Here is a 17,360-nt window from a genome sequence, read left to right as displayed (position 1 = left end):
GTGGACTCCTGCTTAGGAATCTCCCCACAAAGTCTCCCAGCCAGGCTCTTCCCCGGCTTTCCTGCTCCCTCTGACCACCCAGTTGTGGAAGTTCCTGAGCCAGGGATCGAACCTGCGCCACAGCAGGGACAACCCGGATCCTTAACCTCTAGGCCACCAGGGAACTCCAGCCTCCTTCAAGTTGGATCAAAGCTCTTGGTTCAAAGCTTTTAATTTGAAAATTGCTGTTCATAATATATAATCATATTTAGATTCTGAACAGTTGGTTAAAAAATAAATCATTGATAGCATCCTTGATGGACATGATGGCACTGTCTAAAGTTTTAGTTGTCAGAAAACTCACTATTTTGTGGTCTACGAAATACCTTTAGTTATGGAGACTAAAACCACAGCCCATCAACGGTGATGCTAGGGTTTGTGTTTCATGCTTTATGATGGAGAATAATGGACGTCTTATGCTGTGAGATGACACAGAAATTCTAAATGGTGCCACTCACAAAGAAACAAAAATATTTTTGATGTATTAGAGTACATTACAGTACATAGAGTGTATTACGGTAATTAGAGTATATTACGGTAATAGGTACACTACATTTTATAAAACTAATTTCTCTTACACAACAGATTCCTCTGCCATTTTGTGTTACGCGTATTGGATAGCTCTTATATATGCCAAAAAATATTTTCCGAAACCCTTAGGGAAAACAGAACTGCATAGGTGTATTTTTAAATAGATAAATCATAATAAATTATGATGGATTTCAATAATTATTTCATGAGAACCTGCCATGAGTCTAGCATTATATTAGCCCTGTGAAGAAGGCCAAAGCAGTATCAAATGTGATATGACTCTTCAAGAAACTGTCAGACACTGAGAGATGAATGGAGAAGCACTTGAAATCACAGAAAACCTGACAAACACCATGAAGAACAGCAAGAGCTCAGGAGCTAAGGCCGTGAGTGGGGGGTTGGTTCTCAGGGAAGCTTTCATGAGTCTATGGAAGATTAGCGGGGATGGCCCCTGACAGCGAAATAGCAGTAAACATTACATGATGTTTCTATGATGGAAAATGCGCTATTATTGTGACAAAGACGTGTTAAGCTTCAGGATGCTCCAGGAAAGGAGAACGTTCTGGAAGTCTGTTCAGAGACATGTCCACTCTCACTCTGCTGATCAGCAGAGTCTAGGCTGGAAACTGACCTCCATGCTTTCTGCTCAGGCTGCTGCTTTCTCTTAGAAACTCAGAACTGCGCTGCACAGCTGCTTTCACATCAGCAACAAGAGATTCCGAGACCTGTAAGACAGACCAATTTCAACACGGCTCCTGGAGGGCAGGATGGAGCCCTGCTGGAGGGGAGAAATATCAGAAGAGGCTCCAGTGCAGTTCCAAAGAAGGAAGTCCAGGTAAGGACAATTTAAACTGTTCTCTCTTATATTTAATATGTGTTCTAGTTTATGGCTGAAGAGAAAGAACAGAGCCATCAAAAAATATATAACCCCCCAAACCAGCCATTAAATGAAGAGCTTCACCAGGGGGAGGAAACGATGTCTCAAGGGGACATCAAGGAGCATCTTCTTTGTCCTAAGAAATTGTGACACTTTCCTCATCTTTACATCACTAGTCCCTTGTCTTTTTTTTTTTTTTTTTTCCTTTTTGAGGCCGCACCCTTGGCATATGGAGGTTCCCAGGCCACTGGTCCAATCAGAGCTGTAGCCACAGGCCTACAACAGAGCCATAGCAACGTGGGTTCTGAGCCTCGTCTGTGACCTACACCACAGCTCATGGCAATGTCAGATCCTTAATCCACTGAGTGAGGCCAGGGATCGAACCCGAGTCCTCATGGATACTAGTCGGATTCATTAACTGCTGAGCCATGACCGAAACTCCTCCCTTGTCTTAATAAAGATTTATTAATGGAGTTCCTATTGTGGCTCAACAGTAACAAACCCAACTGTATATCCATGATGATGTAGGTTCAATCCCTGACCTCGATCAGTGGGTTCAGGATCCGGCATTGCCAGGAGCTATGGTGTAGGCTGGAGATGCAGCTTGGATCCCCCATTGCTCTGGCTGTGATGTAGGCCAGCAGCTGCGACTCTGATTCGACCCCTAGCCTGGGAACTTCCATATGCCATGGGTGCAGCCCTTAAAAAAATAAAAAGAATTATTTATGACTGCAAATGAAAACTTAACATCACATGATGACAGATGCTTTAAACAGATCCCACCAGAAAAGAATGCTGACCAGCATAAACTGAAGCCACTGCATCCTTGCCCAAGTACCTCGGTGAAGGACCACTCTCCCAGGGGAGGAAAACACACATAAAGCCCAGAGGGCACTTCTTACCGCACTCACATTGCTCACAGTTTCAAGAGCATCTTCTGCCAACTTCTCTGACTCTTCGATCAGGCTCCAGATGTCGGAATGGATGTGGGTTGCACTAGTCGCATTCAGGGACACATTTCTAACATCTCCAAGGCCACTACGAAATCAGCATAGGGAGAGATGTTACGATCACCTAAACTGAACTTGCCCACTGATCTTAAAAGCTCCCAGTTTCTCTCTGCTTAGAGAAGCATCGTCAGTGAGGACCATAGGATTCCATGGCAACATAAGGAGTCCCCTCTAACTCCAAACATAATCTTAGGAAGCAGCAGTCACACTGTCACAGTGACCCTAAGAACTACTATTTAATTAATACCCAGAGAAGAGACGATGGCCGTTTGCCATCTTTTTAACCATCCATCGGTTTCCACCCGCTGCCCTCAACATCTTTTGATCTCCGTTCAACCTCCTGCACATGCTGAGACCATTGCATGTCTGCATTGGTGGTGCTCTCTCCTACAATGCACATGTTAATTTTAAAAAAGCTTTTCTCAGCATATATAAGGATGCTGAATGTTATTCCTCAAAGAGCATGTACCAATTTGATGGAATTCTCTAGAGGTCTGGGAGGAGGATCGCACAATATTTCAATCATCTGAACTTCACTCTTCTACTTGGGCAAATTACCAGTGGGAATGTGCCAGCGGGTAATGCTGCAATGTCACCCAGCTTGCTCAAGCTTCAGACTGAAATCTGACAATTGACACATCTGTGCCTGCTGAGTAACCCACTTCGTGTCCTTCCCAAGGTTCCTGAGTTGGGTGATTCCCAAACCAGACATCCGCAGTTATGACTTGCTGCTACTTGAGTGGCAAAATTCAGTGAATTATAAATAAAAGATAATCATGCTGTTTAATGTTATGCATCAGACCAAACGGCTCTTACTCCGCATGCCGCGTAACAAAGATTTTACAGTAGCTGTGGGTGCAGTCGGAACATCCTTTTCTCTGTCGGGAAGTGATGAAAGATGAGGAAAGGAGAAGAACTGGGTATCTGATTCCATTTCCTGTTACTGATTCCAATGGTGGACATGACCAGTAACGCTCAAGGCCACTGGTAGCTTCCGCCACAGTCTATGTTATGTTTTTAACTGCGTTCATTGCATGAACTAATCTTCTGTGGCAGCATTCCTCAAATTGGAAAAAGATTGCTCTCCTTTCACCAAATACACCCTACACACAGGAACACACAAATATCTTCCCAGTGTGTCCAGGCTTTTTCCACTCATAATTTAGAACAGATTCTAAAGAAATAAATTCACTAACTCGGCATAATGCGTATATTATTAATAAAGTGTAAAACCCCAATTCCCTCATTTGCTGCACACTGGATCACCTGGGGACTTAAAAAAATTAAAAGCACAGGCCACATCCCAGAGTCTTCGGGATGGGGAGGGAGCATCAGTATTTTGAAGTTCCCTGGTCTATTCCTGCAGACAGTTTGGAAACCACTGGCCAAAAGTGGTGCTGCTCATTTCAGGCATTGAACAAGCCGAGGGCCTATCTGACAAATATCAATAAAATATCTGCCAAAATAATTAGAGTACAATGACCTTTGGCAGTAGAAAATAATGGAGATGACATCATTCAGGAGTTGGAAATTTATTCTCAACACTCTCCTAGTCTAGGGTGGGCCACCCTCCCCCCATGCCTAAAGCCAGCCATGTCACAAGAAGTCAAGATACGTAAAGGAATTAGTACCTGGTTCTGTCCACAGGCAACCTAGTAAGGAGGTCCCAAGCACCAAGTACAAACTTATGGCCTTGAGGGCTTGACATGGTAGCATAATATTTTTTTTCCTCCTCACCTGGCTCCGTTGGCATTTTTCCATCATGACATTCATGCTGATGGTCAACTATGTACCAAATGTGGGGGGAAATCCTCCTTGCCATGGACATAAAAGAGGAGTCTTCATTTGTAGACAAAAGAAGAATGACTTGGAGTTCCCTGGTAGCCTAGTGGTTAAGGATCTGGCATGGTCACTGTTGCAGCTTGGGTTACTGCTGTGGCGCTGGTTTGATCCCTGGCCCGGGAACTTCCACATACTGCAAGTGTGGCCCAAAACTACCAAAACAAAACAAAACAAAAAACCCAGCCATGCCTCTTCTCTCCTGTCCATGGGTCAGTACTGTGGAGTTCCACCAGGTGTGGTCTCACCTGTCCAGCGCCCCTGCCAGTCTCTGGAGCTCAGCTGCATGATCCTCTGCTCTGTAGACCAGCTCCAGAGCTCCCCTTTGGGACATCTGCATGACCAGGTCATCCACGTGGTGCCGGATCTTAGCAGCCCAGAGAAGTAGCTCGTCCCGGTGATGCTCCAACTGCTACGGGGAGAAATGAACCTTGTGAATACATGAGCATCTGTTCATGTGGGAGTGGGGTGCCTGAATCTTAGGTGGGGGAGGGTCCTTTGCAAGTCCTGGAGGTGGGGGCTGTGCCGAGGTGGCACTTACCGCCAGAGCCTTTCCTGCTGCATCTGCCTGCGCAGTGGCCATCTCCAGCAGTCCTCTTCCCTCGGCAATGAGCGCTGAAGTCAGGTTCTGGTCCTCCTGAACACGCAGATTTTGGTCCTGTAGCAAAAATCACCTCTGAGGATGCTTCGTAAAGCAAGTCGGCTTCCCACCCTTGGTGCCTGACATGATGTGAGCTCTCGGGGCTCATTTTCTAAGAAGCTGAGAATGGGACCATGTACACAGGACCATTTGGGGCCAGAGCTGGTGAGACTCACGTGGAATTCTCGCAGGTTGGCCCCGAGGATGAGCAGCAGGCGAGTGCTCTCCTGGGCCTTCGCCTCTGCTGCCCTCAGGAGTCCTTCTGCAGCCTGCATTTCATGGCTGTGTTTTGAAAGGAGGTTGCTGACTGCTTCTTTTAACATCTCCAACGCTTCCTGTGGCTTCTGGTAGTTTTCGTGAACTCTTGACAATAAATCTTCAGCAGCCCTGGGAGAATAACCGATGGTTTGCAAGGTTAGAAACGAACAATCAAGTTCGTATCCTAGACAGGACCGTGGAAGGAACTTTTACACAGCTGTCCTGAGTGTCTGCTCCAAGTCCTAAGTGATACAGGGTAATAGCTTAAAGAGGGAAACAACTGTTCAACTTACACATATGCTAGATTTACACTTTATCCTTAAACTCACAAACTTCCTAACATTTTTTAGCAACAGAATTAAAAGAAACCTTCTCACTTCTTAACACTGACCCTGATAAGCTAATGGGAAATACAGAACAAAATGTGTATCTAAGTTGTTCATTAGAACCTTATTTAAAATAGCAAAATACATTTTAAAAATAGTTTAAATAGCTCTCTACAGAGACTAGAGTTTTGACAGGATCGTGTGACTCTTTAAACCAGTACTTAAGGCATTGGTCACCACCTAGAAAGACAGCCTGGCTATGACATCAAGAAACAACTGTGTGAAAATGCTAAGAAAAAAAGCCTGAAAGCAAATTGCAAGCTTCCAGTGACTATGCATCACAATTCTTTGTGATCTGTCCTCTCACATCATGGGTTTCGATGACAGTTTGCATCACTGAGCTAAATTACTCTGGCACAATGTCCATTCCGTGATAGCCACTGCCTACGTTAGCTTCCACGAGAGTCCATGGCATTACACTTGACCTTGTGTGCAGCCAGTGTCAGGAGACGCTTTGGTTCATGCTAGATGGAGAAGCTGTTTCAAGGTCACAGAGAAAAACCAAACCTATGACATAATAGCACAGTGAGATGGTGACACGGATTGCATTTCTCTCTACGTGGAGGGGCCGGCATCCATCTCTTCTTGCAGACATTCTGCCCCCACGGGGAGCTTGCGGTTCCCCCCTACCCCGCCATGGGCCTCCTCCTCGCTCAGCTCTCAAGTTCCCACAACTAACTGGCTGGGTCATGGAGGGTATTCAGGACCTTACTTAAGTTCAAGGGTGGCATTCTGGTGGATCTGCAGGAAATGCCTTTTCTGTATGGTTTCCAGCAAAGATGTGAGGTCATTCTGCATATTCTGAAGAGTAGAATTGGGGAGCAGAACATCTTCATCCAAGGTCTGATTGAGAGTTGTTGCCTTTTCAATAATTTCTATGGAAAAAATCCATCGAACATCGAATAGGTCTCTCAAAAGTGGACAGTACTAAAATGGAAAGACTTAGAACCTCCTTCAGCGAGGCCTGCTCTGTTCACCTACACTGAGTTGAACCGCCAGCCAGGCCAGGCCACCTATATGTCCCAGTGGCCTCTGGATGTCCCCTGTCAAAACACTCATGGAATAGGGGTTCCTGGTTTATTTCATGTCCGCTTCCCCAGTACCTATAAACCCTGTAAGGGCAGGACTATGGCCGCCATGCTAACCTCGGCCTTCTCTGCCCTTGGCACCAACTAGTGCATGTAGAAGTATTCTACATACTTATGGCATGATGAACCATCAAGACTTGAGAATGATCTTTTTTTTTTTCTTTTCCTTTGCACGGCCACACCTGCAGCATGAGGAACTTCCCAGGCTAGGGGTCGAATCACAGCTGCAGCTGCCAGCCTATGCCACAGCCACAGCAACAGTCGATCGGAGCTGCCTCTGCACCCTAGCTGTAGCTCGTGGCTACGCTGGATCCTTAATCCATTGAACGAGGTTTTGAACCCGAATCTTCATAGAGATTATGTCAGGTTCTTAACCTGCTGAGCCACAATGGGAACACCTTAATACCACTCTTTTTAAAAATATGTTATTTGTTCTAATGATTTCCTTACCTTTTGCCCTATAAAGTCTGATTTGTATTGGAGTCTGTATACTTTTTTGCCCTTATCCTAGAATCTAATAAGAAAAGCAGGAATTTCCAATGGCTGAAAGACTGAGCATTTTAACAGCCAGATCAGAGGTGACAGCCCAACTGAGTTGTGACCCAATCACTCTGGTATTAGGATAGACTTTGGGGCCACACTGAAGCTCCAAAGCCCATCAGCTCCTTCTGTGGGCAAAGGGTATGGAGAATGTAGCTAAGCTACTCTGTGGTACTGCTGCCCCAGCATCCCTTTTGTTTGGCTAAGGGACCTGCAGGGACCATCAGCTGACACTGGCCCCTCGCACAAGCACACGCCCAGACAGCAGCAGAGGAAAAGCAAATGTAAGCCCTGGCTCTGACTCCCCAGGGGCCCTTGTGATGGATGATCTTTCTGCCCCCCAACACCTTCTCCTGTGCACCTGTTACATCAGGCCTGAGGCTGACAGAGCCCTGCTCTCTTGGCTTTGGACGGAGCGATCTGACCTTTAGCCCAGGAACCCCAAAGCCCTCCGCCCACGAACCATAATAAGGCCTGCTCTCCTGGTCCCATCTCTTTCTGCCTGCACCTGGCCTTGACCGCCTGGTGTGGCTCCTCAAGATGTGCACGCTGCCTCCTCCTGCACCCGTGAGTGATCAGCTCCTCTACTTCACCCTGTCCTGTGGTCACTGTTGGACCTGGCTCACCACCTGAATGTGGTCTGCTTGATAAGCATTAATTTGACAAATTCGTAATAGATGAGAGGCATCATATCTACTTGATACTAGGATCTAAGTGTAAGGCATCATGTCGAAAATAAACTTTAAAAAAAGATTGGCGTTCCCGTCGTGGCTCAGGGGTTAATGAATCCAACTAGGAACCATGAGGTTTCGGGTTCGATTCCTGGCCTCGCTCAGTGAGTTAAGGATCTGCGGTGCTGTGAGCTGTGGTGTAGGTTGTAGACGCGCTCGGATCTGATATTGCTGTGGTTCTAGCATAGGCCAGCAGCTACAGCTGATTAGACCCCTAGCCTGGGAACCTCCATATGCTGCAGGTGCGGCCCTAAAAAGACAAAAATACAATACAATACAATAAAAAAAGATCCATTCTTTACATGATAAAACTCTCAATGAAAGACAACGATGTGGACATCAGGCTAACTCCAGGTGTCCACTGTAAGTCACACATGTCTATTCACGTATTGAATAAAGTGAAGAGGTTTTGTTTCTCCCACATAAGTGTCTCCGCTCACCAGATGAGACACTAAGGCCCCTACCTTCGATGTCTGTCTGCAGCTTCTCGGTAAACGTCACGAGGTCCCGACTCTTATTGAAGATTCCTTTGGTGGCCCTGGCCACATGCTGGCTATGTGCTAATACCCTGTCGAGCTGACGGAAAATATGGGTCTCAGGTTAGTCTGACTTTGAATAAAATGCAAGCTTTGGTAGTTCAACAGAACAGGTTCTAGAACACAGAGAGAAGGTGTACACCCTCATGTCAGCCAAGGCTGACAACTGCAGCAGGGGTGGAGATGGACTAGGTGGTTAAAGGAATGATTTACTGCTCACTCCGGGTGAGACAGGATAATCTATTTTTAAAAATAATTCAATGAATTTTATTATATTTATAGTTGGACAACATCATCACAAGCTAATTTTAGAACATTTCCATCCCAAATCTCTGGTCCACACCTTAAGATGCTCTATTTTTTATTTATTAATTATTATTAATATTTTTTTGTCTTTTGTCTTTTTAGGGCCGCACCCGTGGCATATGAAGGTTCCCAGGTTGGGGGTCGAATCAGAGCTACAGCTGCCAGCCTACGCCACAGCCACAGCCACAGCCACGCCAGATCTGAGCTGCATCTGCGACCTACACCACAGCTTATGGCAACGCCAGAACCTTAACCCACTGAGCGAGACCAGGGATCGAACCCTCAACCTCATGGTTCCTAGCCAGATTGGTTTCTGCTGCGCCACGATGGGAACTCTCTTTCTTCTATCCTTCCTTCCTTCCTTTCTTTTTTTCTCTCGTCTAAGATGCTCTATTTTTTTTTTTTCTTTCTGCTATTTCTTGGGCCGCTCCCGTGGCATACGGAGGTTCCCAGGCTAGGGGTCTAATCAGAGCTGTAGCCACCGGCCTACGCCAGAGCCACAGCAACGCGGGATCCGAGCCACGTCTGCGACCTACACCACAGCTCACGGCAACGCCGGATCCTTAACCCACTGAGCAAGGCCAGGGATTGAATCTGCCACCTCATGGTTCCTAGTCGGATTCGTTAACCACTGCGCCACGACGGGAACTCCAGATGCTCTATTTTTTTAAAAGCCGCTGAATTTCCTATGAAACCACAGACTCTCCCAGTGTCTCCACTGTAAAGATCCCATCTCCGCTTCAGCACCCAAATATGCAGCAACCAGAAAGTAAAATCTTATGCACTCATATCGATCATGAGGACTCAGTGAAGGAGTTAAGGACACAGAGTTGGGCAAAGGGCTTGACTCTGTGAAGCTGGAGACCTGGGACTCAACGCCTCCTAGCTCCTCAACAACTTAGAGTAATAATAACACTCGCCTCACAGGACACTATGAGGATAATATGTGACAATGTCTGTTAGGCCCCAGGGCACTGGTAGCACATGGAAGTTCCCAAGCCAGGAATCAAACCTGAGCCACAGTAGTGACAACGCCAGGTCCTTAACCCCCCACACCACCGGGGAACTCCACAGCTGTTGCTTTTATTAGGAATGTTCCAATAACATTGCTCTGATCCAATGAGAACCTTCTAGGCGCACCAGGACCATGGCTCCTGAAGGCTGGGTGGGGAGAGGGCCCTTCATGTGAGGAACTTACCTCCCTTTGCAGGTCCTGTGTTTGTTCTGAGACACTTTCAAGTCGAATTTTTGCCAGTTCATTCTGTGTACCTCCTTGTAATAAAGAGTCCTAAAAGAATGAGGAAAACAACTTATAATGCTTCAAAAGAAAATTTCTGGTTCTTAACTAAGAATCACCTGTGATTACCCAAAGTCTCCTTTCTCTGAAGTTGCGTTAAAAAAGAAAATGAGGAGTTCCCATCATGGCTCAGTGGAAACGAATCTGACTAGCATCCATGAGGACGCAGGTTCAAGCCCTGACCTCGCTCAGTGGATTAAGGATCTAGCATTGCTGTCAGCTGTGGTGTAGGTCGCAGATGTAGCTCAGATCCCATGTTGCTGTGGTTGTGGCCTAGGCCAGGGGCTACATCTCTGATTCCACCTCTAGCCTGGCAACCTCCATATGCCATGGGTGCAGCTCTAAAAAGACAAAAATAAATTAAAAAATTGCAAAGAAAGTGAGTCACATTGACTTAAATTTTGATCACAGCAACATGTTTCCATCCATCTTTTGCATTGCATTTCCGACACAGATATGGATTTAAAGTCTAGTATGTTATACAGAACCCGACTGCTGTAATTCTTGGACGAGCCTGGTTTAATTTCAATAGCAGAACTACATCTGTTTTAAATAATTGCTAACACCTCAAAAAATGCTCAATAAGCTAAAACACACAAGTACTAAGTAAAGAAAAGCCTTTATAATTACTAACAATTAAGCGCTTAATTTATGACCACGCTCTTCTAATTTCTTGTATGCCTTTATTTAAACCTTATAATGACCCTTGAAAGGGGCCGGATTGTTGTTCACGGTCAGGACAGTCATGAATTTGCCCAAGCCACCGTGTAGCTCAGCAGTGGAAACCAGACAACAGTTGAGAGATCACAAGTTTAACCTCCCACATACTTTACATAGAGGTCATTCGAAGGAATTGACAAAGTGGTTTAAATGAGAGCAAATCACTCAAAAAGAGATAAAATTGAAATCAAGTGTTTATCTCCCTTGATGAAAAAAAAAATATATCATTGTATTTGGGCTAGAGCCCAAATTGACAGAAGTGGTGTTTTTTTTCTTTTTGCTTTTTTTTTTTTTTAGGGTGGCACCAGGCTAGGTATTGAATTGGAGCTACAGCTGCCAACCTACACCACAGCCATAGCAATGCCAGGTCCTTAACCCACTGAACTGAATGAGGCCAGGGATGGAAAGTGCATCTTCATGGATACTAGTTGGCGTCGTTTCTGCTGAACCACAACGGAAACTCCCCAGACAGAAGGTAGTATTTTATTGATTGTGTCTACAGGGAGGGGGAAAGGAGTTTACACGTTTCTTTCCTTCCTTTTTTCCTTATCTTTCAAAAACGTTTTGTTCCATTCGAGGAAACATAATATAAAACATGTCTTAGAGTTTCCCAACCTTTCTTAACTCCATTATATCTCTAGAGAAAGACTGAGATTAACAAGAGAATTAATCCACTGAAGCAGCTGGAGTCCAATGCACACAGGCACACACACACATACACCTAAGGCAACCTTAAGTCTAAGAAAAGCTCTTATCTAAAAGAGGCATTCAGGAATAACTATCCTTTTCATTACTATGTGACACAGTGAATTAAATATCTCAAACTCTAATGCATAGGCTCGAAATAAAATTGAGTCCGATTTTTCCCATTTTGAAAAAAATGCTGTCTAGTAAGTCAGTTTCTGACCTTCCCACCTTCTTTTGGACCCAGAACAAAACATAGGTTTTACCAAATCATCAAACTATGATTTACTCCCAGAGATTTTTATGATAGTGTTCCAGGGAGGAAGAACTTTGTGCTCTGCACCTCCAGTTACGTATAACACGTTGACATGGAGTTCCCGTCTCGGCTCAGAGGAAATGAATCTATGGGTGTCCGTGAGGACACAGGTTCAATCCCTGGCCTTGCTCGGTGGGTTAAGGATCCAGCATTGCTGTGGCTGTGGTGGAGGTCGGCGGCTATAGCTCCGATTGGACCCCTAGCCTGGGAGCCTCCATATGTCACGGGTAGGGCCCTGAAAAGACAAAAAAAAAAAAAAAAAAAAAAAAAAAATTAAAAGAAGAATGCATTGACAGAAAATGTTTCTTCCCCAGCATATTACAGAAGATGAGTTCCCATTCCTTTCTGTCTGGATGAGGACAGCCGTGATACACAGGGGTGAGTGGGCTTTGTCTTATTCCAGGAGGCAGAAGGGGCACAGGGAGGTGTGTATAGACAGACCCCTGAACAATCGGAGCTGCCCCACAGCAAAAGGAGCTGGTACGTGGGTGAGGAAGACCCTGGTCATGTTGAAGGGAAGGCTGGACGCGTACCAGGCTGGACACTGGGAATGAGGCTCCGGCCCTGGCGGGAGGACAGACAGCAGGACTCCTATGGCCCGACCGACCTCTCCCCCGACCCCCCATGCCCCGACTCGGGCCTGTCTACCTCTGCGTGCCCAGTACCTACCCTCAGGGACTTTGTTGTATTTTCCAGGTTGGACAAAATTCCATACGGGACAGGGAAGAAGCCAGTGAGGTTCACAGAGAGAATGGCAGCACCCACGTGGTCCAGGTCGGTCAGCAGCACACCGACACAGTCATCATCACAGGCTGCAAGAAAGGGGACGTTCAAGTTCACACACAGCGGCCTGAATGTCTTCCCAAGGTGCTCACCGTGTCCTGTCATGGCATCTACAAGACTTTGAGAACACAGCCCATCTCATCCTCAGACGTTAGAGGGTCCACGCCTAGATGCGGTCACATCAGTGACTCCCTGGAGCCACAGAGAAACCCCGCTCCAACATTTACAGCATGTGTGCCCATCTTTGACTTGGACCAATGGCCGTGAATGCCAAGTGCATTTCCTGGCAGGCCCTGCTCTGTCATTTCCTCAGACAGTCTGTAGACCCCTTCAGCCAGGACAATGAAGGAGACTGGGGAAGTGATGGGCGTACACTGCTTATACCAAACGCACACACATAAAAGCCAAAGAGTTCTGGAAGCCATGATCTTGACTTTGCTCCCTGCCCACCTTCCCCAGGAACCACAGGGGAGACATGCCAAGGTCACCACCTCACATGCTTGCTCTTCAAATCAGAAGTATGGAAGAAAACACTGTCCACAGCAGCTGAGAGCTGAGGCCATACATGGAGTTCGGTGACACAGATGACCAGCCACAGAGGTGATTCCTCTGCCCTGGCTGACCCTGGGCTCCACCAAAGGAAACACCCAGCTGAACTACGAAGCTGGCATCTCTGGGCTGCTTATAGTGCTGCAGAGGTCAATGCTGTTAGCCTAGAAGCTCCTGCCTCCGCGCCAAAGGCACCAAGCTCAGGTGGGCAGATGCAAAAGGAATCTATGAGTAAAGTAAAATAGGACCTTCTCCATCCTGGTGACACCACAGGGCACCGCCACAGGGGGACATCTGAGGGCAAGATGGTCTTTAATCCCCCAGGGGAGTGATACCCACACATGCAATCGCCTTCCAGCAGAATGTGCCTCGGTTCACAGGCCTCACAGCGGAGCCCGGTGGCCCCTGGCCGGCAGACGCACTGCCCAGACTCACGGTCACAGTCACTATGAACAGAGCCATGCGGGCTGCAGTCACACCTCTGGCAAGTGCCACCTGGTCTTAGGGGGTTGCCATGGTAACCTGGGGAGCACCTGGAGGAGAAACACAGGGATGGGGTGGGGGGGGGATGTTAAGAGCAGGAAGAAAACACCAGAGCAGCCTTCACAGCCCACACTTCTGCCCATTCAGCTCCTTCCAAATCTTAGTTCCTAAAAAGAGGACGAGGCAGTCACAAGGACTTAATTCCCAGGAGGTTGTGTTTTGCAACGTCCACCAGGTACATCCGAGCTGATACCGACTCCTAATCACCTTTGCAAATACGTCCTATACATCTATCAGGGGCAGATGTGCCCAGAGATTTCCACAGGCTGATGCCCGGCATACCTTTCACAGTATCGCCCTTCGTAGCCTGGGAAACAGGCATCGCAGCGGAAATCGCCATCACCTTCCAGGACACAGGTGGGGCTAAAACTGGAAGAAAGGAATGTTTGGGGAAGTTTTAGATATGCTACTTCAAATCTTTCTTAGGATAGCCATTCATTACCCTTGAGGGCACAGGGGAGTTCTAGAAGGCACAGGGGAGTTCTAGAAGGCAAGTGATAACACTGCACAGTTGGATGGCTTTGTAGGGTTTAAACCCTATTGGGTCAAAAAAAGGAAAAGAAACATGCAATCAATACAAGTGGGTGCATCACTTGTACCCAGAAAATAGTCATCGATGGACACCAGTCCAGTGACAACCATGTGAGTGCTGGAGGATGACTGATTTACAGAGGACAGCTAATTAGTGGCCAAACAAGAAAGGGGCTTATTTTGAGAATTAAGTGACTATTTGACTTGCCAGATGAAAAGGTGGGTGGAGCGAGCTCACGTGATGAAGACCAAACATGGGAAGCAGCGGCGAGAAGCGAGCTAGGAGGTAACCTTGACGATGAAAGTCAAGGGTGCAAAGCAGGGGAAAGAAGAGTCAAGAGTGAAGGTGGAGTTGGAAAGGTGGGGAGTCACGTGATGAGGGTGGAGTCGGAAAGGTGGGGAGTCACGTGATGGGCTAGAGCAGCAGAAGGACAGAGCCACTAAGAAGCATTCGCCCAGATGCCACCTCCTTGCTCAGGGACTTCAGCTTTGAGCGTCTTCCTTTTTCTTCAACAAGCTCTGCCTCCACATTTTATTTTATTTTTTGGCTGCACCCACGGCAGGAGGAATTTCCCAGGCCAGGGATCAAACTTGCGCCACAACAGCAACCTGAGCCACAGCAGTGACAACACCAGATCCTTAACCTGCTGAGTCTCCAGGGAACTCCTGCTTCTACATTTTAAATCACCAACTAGAGGCTCAGCTGGGTACTTGCAAACCACTAAAATACCAATGGGACATCTGGCCAGTAAGGGACGTTTCCAGTCTGAGTTACAGGGTTTGCAGTTGGCCCCACTTAACTTCGGACTTTTTTCCTCCTTAAATATGAAAGGGACGGACTTCAGTGGAAACACAAAATAAGCAGAAGACAAAGCCCATCTTTTAGGGCCTCTCAGATGTCAGCATACACAGAACGTTCACACCCTCACAGTCACTTCCAAACAGTGTAAGCCCTAATTTATGATCATGGGCCGTGGGGGTGCCATGGACCTTCTTTGACTGAAGACGTGAAACGTGCACGCAGTATAGAACTGTGCAAAGTAGAAGAGTGGGTGAATATCCATCCAAACCTTTCTCTGGGCTCGTGCAGTCTCTGAGCTGTGGATATGCACATACACAGGATATGAAGGTTTCCCCAAATGGCAGCAGGTCACGTATTCCATTTCAGAATTCCCCTGGCCATTTCCCCCATTCTGTACATACAGATGTGCCTTGTTCTGTTCCCAGGGTTGGTATACTATTCCACTTAAGCATATACCCCAGGACACTCTAGGTATGTAATCAATCCTCTGCAGGTAGGTACTTCAGTACCCTGCCTGCTTTTTGTGAATATAAGCAATGCCCATCTGAACACGCATATGCAAGCATTTCCATAGGCTAGATTACAAGAGTGGAATTGATGATTCAAATTTTATATGCAGATTTGTTGGGAGGGGGCTTTTTAGGGCCATCCCTGAGGCCTATGGAAATTCCTAGGCGAGGGGTCGAATCGGAGCTACAGCTGCCGGCCTACACTGCAGCCACAGCAACACCAGATCCGAGCCTCGTCTTCGACCTACACTGCAGCCTGCGGTAACCCCAGATCCTTAACCCACTGTGCGAGGCCAGGGATCAAACCTGCATCCTCATGGATACTAGTTGGGTTCACTACCGCTGAGCCACAAAGGGAACTCACTTTATATACAGATTTAATACAAAAAAATTAAATAAAAGTAACAAAAAGTTTTAGGATGCTTGATGATTTACAAGGAAAGTTTACACCGTGCCTCTCATTAGGGACTTACCATTAACTGACACTTACTTGAAGACAATAAAGATAGAAGATTTAAACAAATATGAAAAAGAAAACTTCGCTTTAGCAAACCCAAAGTTTGTATTTGATATATATATGTTTGATGTCTTGTCAAGTACTTTAAGCAATAAAAGACATGTTACTTATTATCATTTTCTGCAAAACCAAAGAGGACCCACGGATACTCCAATCCTCACTTAAAATTCCTGGTTCTTTTTTTTGTGTAGAGATAATTCCCTTCAAGCACTTTGAGTACAAGGTGGAACCTGGCCCCAGTTTCCTCACTGAGCAGCAGCATTTCTGCACGTCACCAGCCATTGACATATATAATTTTAACCCCATTTCCTTACATTACATAGGGACTGAATTCTTCATGTCATTATTCATAAAATGAATAAGAATTCCTCTCTAGGCACACTGGATGTATATGTTGGAGCTTAAATTAAATTAGTCTTCAAAAAATAAAAGCCTGAAAGTTCTTTCTTTAATTGGTTCCATTCTTTTTTTTTTTTTTTTTTTTTTTTGGCTTTTTTGCATACCTTCAATGATTTTTTTTTTCTTCTTTTTACAGCCATACCCATGGCATATGGAAGTTCCCAGGCTAGGGGTCAAATCGGAGCTGCAGCTGCCGGCCTATGGCACAGCCACAACAACACCGGATCCAAGCCACATCTTCGACCTACACCACAGCTCACGGCAACACTGGATCCTTAACCCACCGAGTGAGGCCAGGGATTGAACCTGCATCCTCATGGACATTAGTTGGGTTCATAACCCACTGAGCCACAATGGGCACTCCCTAACTGGTTCCATGCTAACACCCAAAACCAACCCACATGAACTTTGCTTTTGAAAAGATTCAAATGCTGGGAGAATGAATGATTTTTCTTAAAGTTAGCCCTTCTCAACACATGAAGAATATTCATTGAGATAGAGCATGCAGAGACCCTGGAAAACAAGGCTGACAGTGGAAGCAGTCCTCTGGTGGTGCGGGCACCAGCCCACCCATGAGCTCACCTGGCAGGGAGGCTGTGAGGACAGGTGCACGGAGAGCAGTCGCTGGCCAAGCCTGTCACCTTCCCGTAGTACCCAGGGGCACACACGTCGCAGTGGTCACCAGTGGTGTTGTGGCTGCAGTTCTGGGGCCCGAGTTTCAAAGGGGGAGGAAAGCAAGGGGAAACTTAGACCTTATTCTCATCTGGCAATAGCCAAGCACTAACATGTTCATGTCAGTTGACTTTTTTTTTTTTTAATTTTCAAGGAAGGGTGACCTTTTTTCTTCACATTTTAAAAATCCTGGAAACATGGCCAGCTCTAATGGCTTTCATTCATTACAAGACTGCAGCATCCTGGAGTTCCCATTG

The 17,360-nt window shown here is 46.4% G+C and overlaps 1 protein-coding gene across 1 annotated transcript in view; it reads right to left on the bottom strand.

Moving 5' to 3' along the window:
* The window catches only part of LAMA1 (laminin subunit alpha 1), a 135,615-nt gene that overhangs the window by 35,848 nt on the left and 82,407 nt on the right, over positions 1 to 17,360 (bottom strand). Inside the window, 12 exon segments of the mRNA XM_021096069.1 lie at positions 1,202 to 1,295; positions 2,350 to 2,485; positions 4,545 to 4,708; positions 4,838 to 4,954; positions 5,113 to 5,323; positions 6,293 to 6,455; positions 8,404 to 8,515; positions 9,980 to 10,069; positions 12,468 to 12,610; positions 13,470 to 13,663; positions 13,956 to 14,042; positions 17,014 to 17,135. Coding sequence (XP_020951728.1) covers positions 1,202 to 1,295; positions 2,350 to 2,485; positions 4,545 to 4,708; positions 4,838 to 4,954; positions 5,113 to 5,323; positions 6,293 to 6,455; positions 8,404 to 8,515; positions 9,980 to 10,069; positions 12,468 to 12,610; positions 13,470 to 13,663; positions 13,956 to 14,042; positions 17,014 to 17,135 — 1,633 coding nt within the window.

This window comes from Sus scrofa, chromosome 6 (assembly GCF_000003025.6).
Source record: "Sus scrofa isolate TJ Tabasco breed Duroc chromosome 6, Sscrofa11.1, whole genome shotgun sequence".
Lineage (NCBI taxonomy): Eukaryota > Metazoa > Chordata > Mammalia > Artiodactyla > Suidae > Sus > Sus scrofa.
This window is presented reverse-complemented; position numbering and strand designations above follow the sequence as displayed.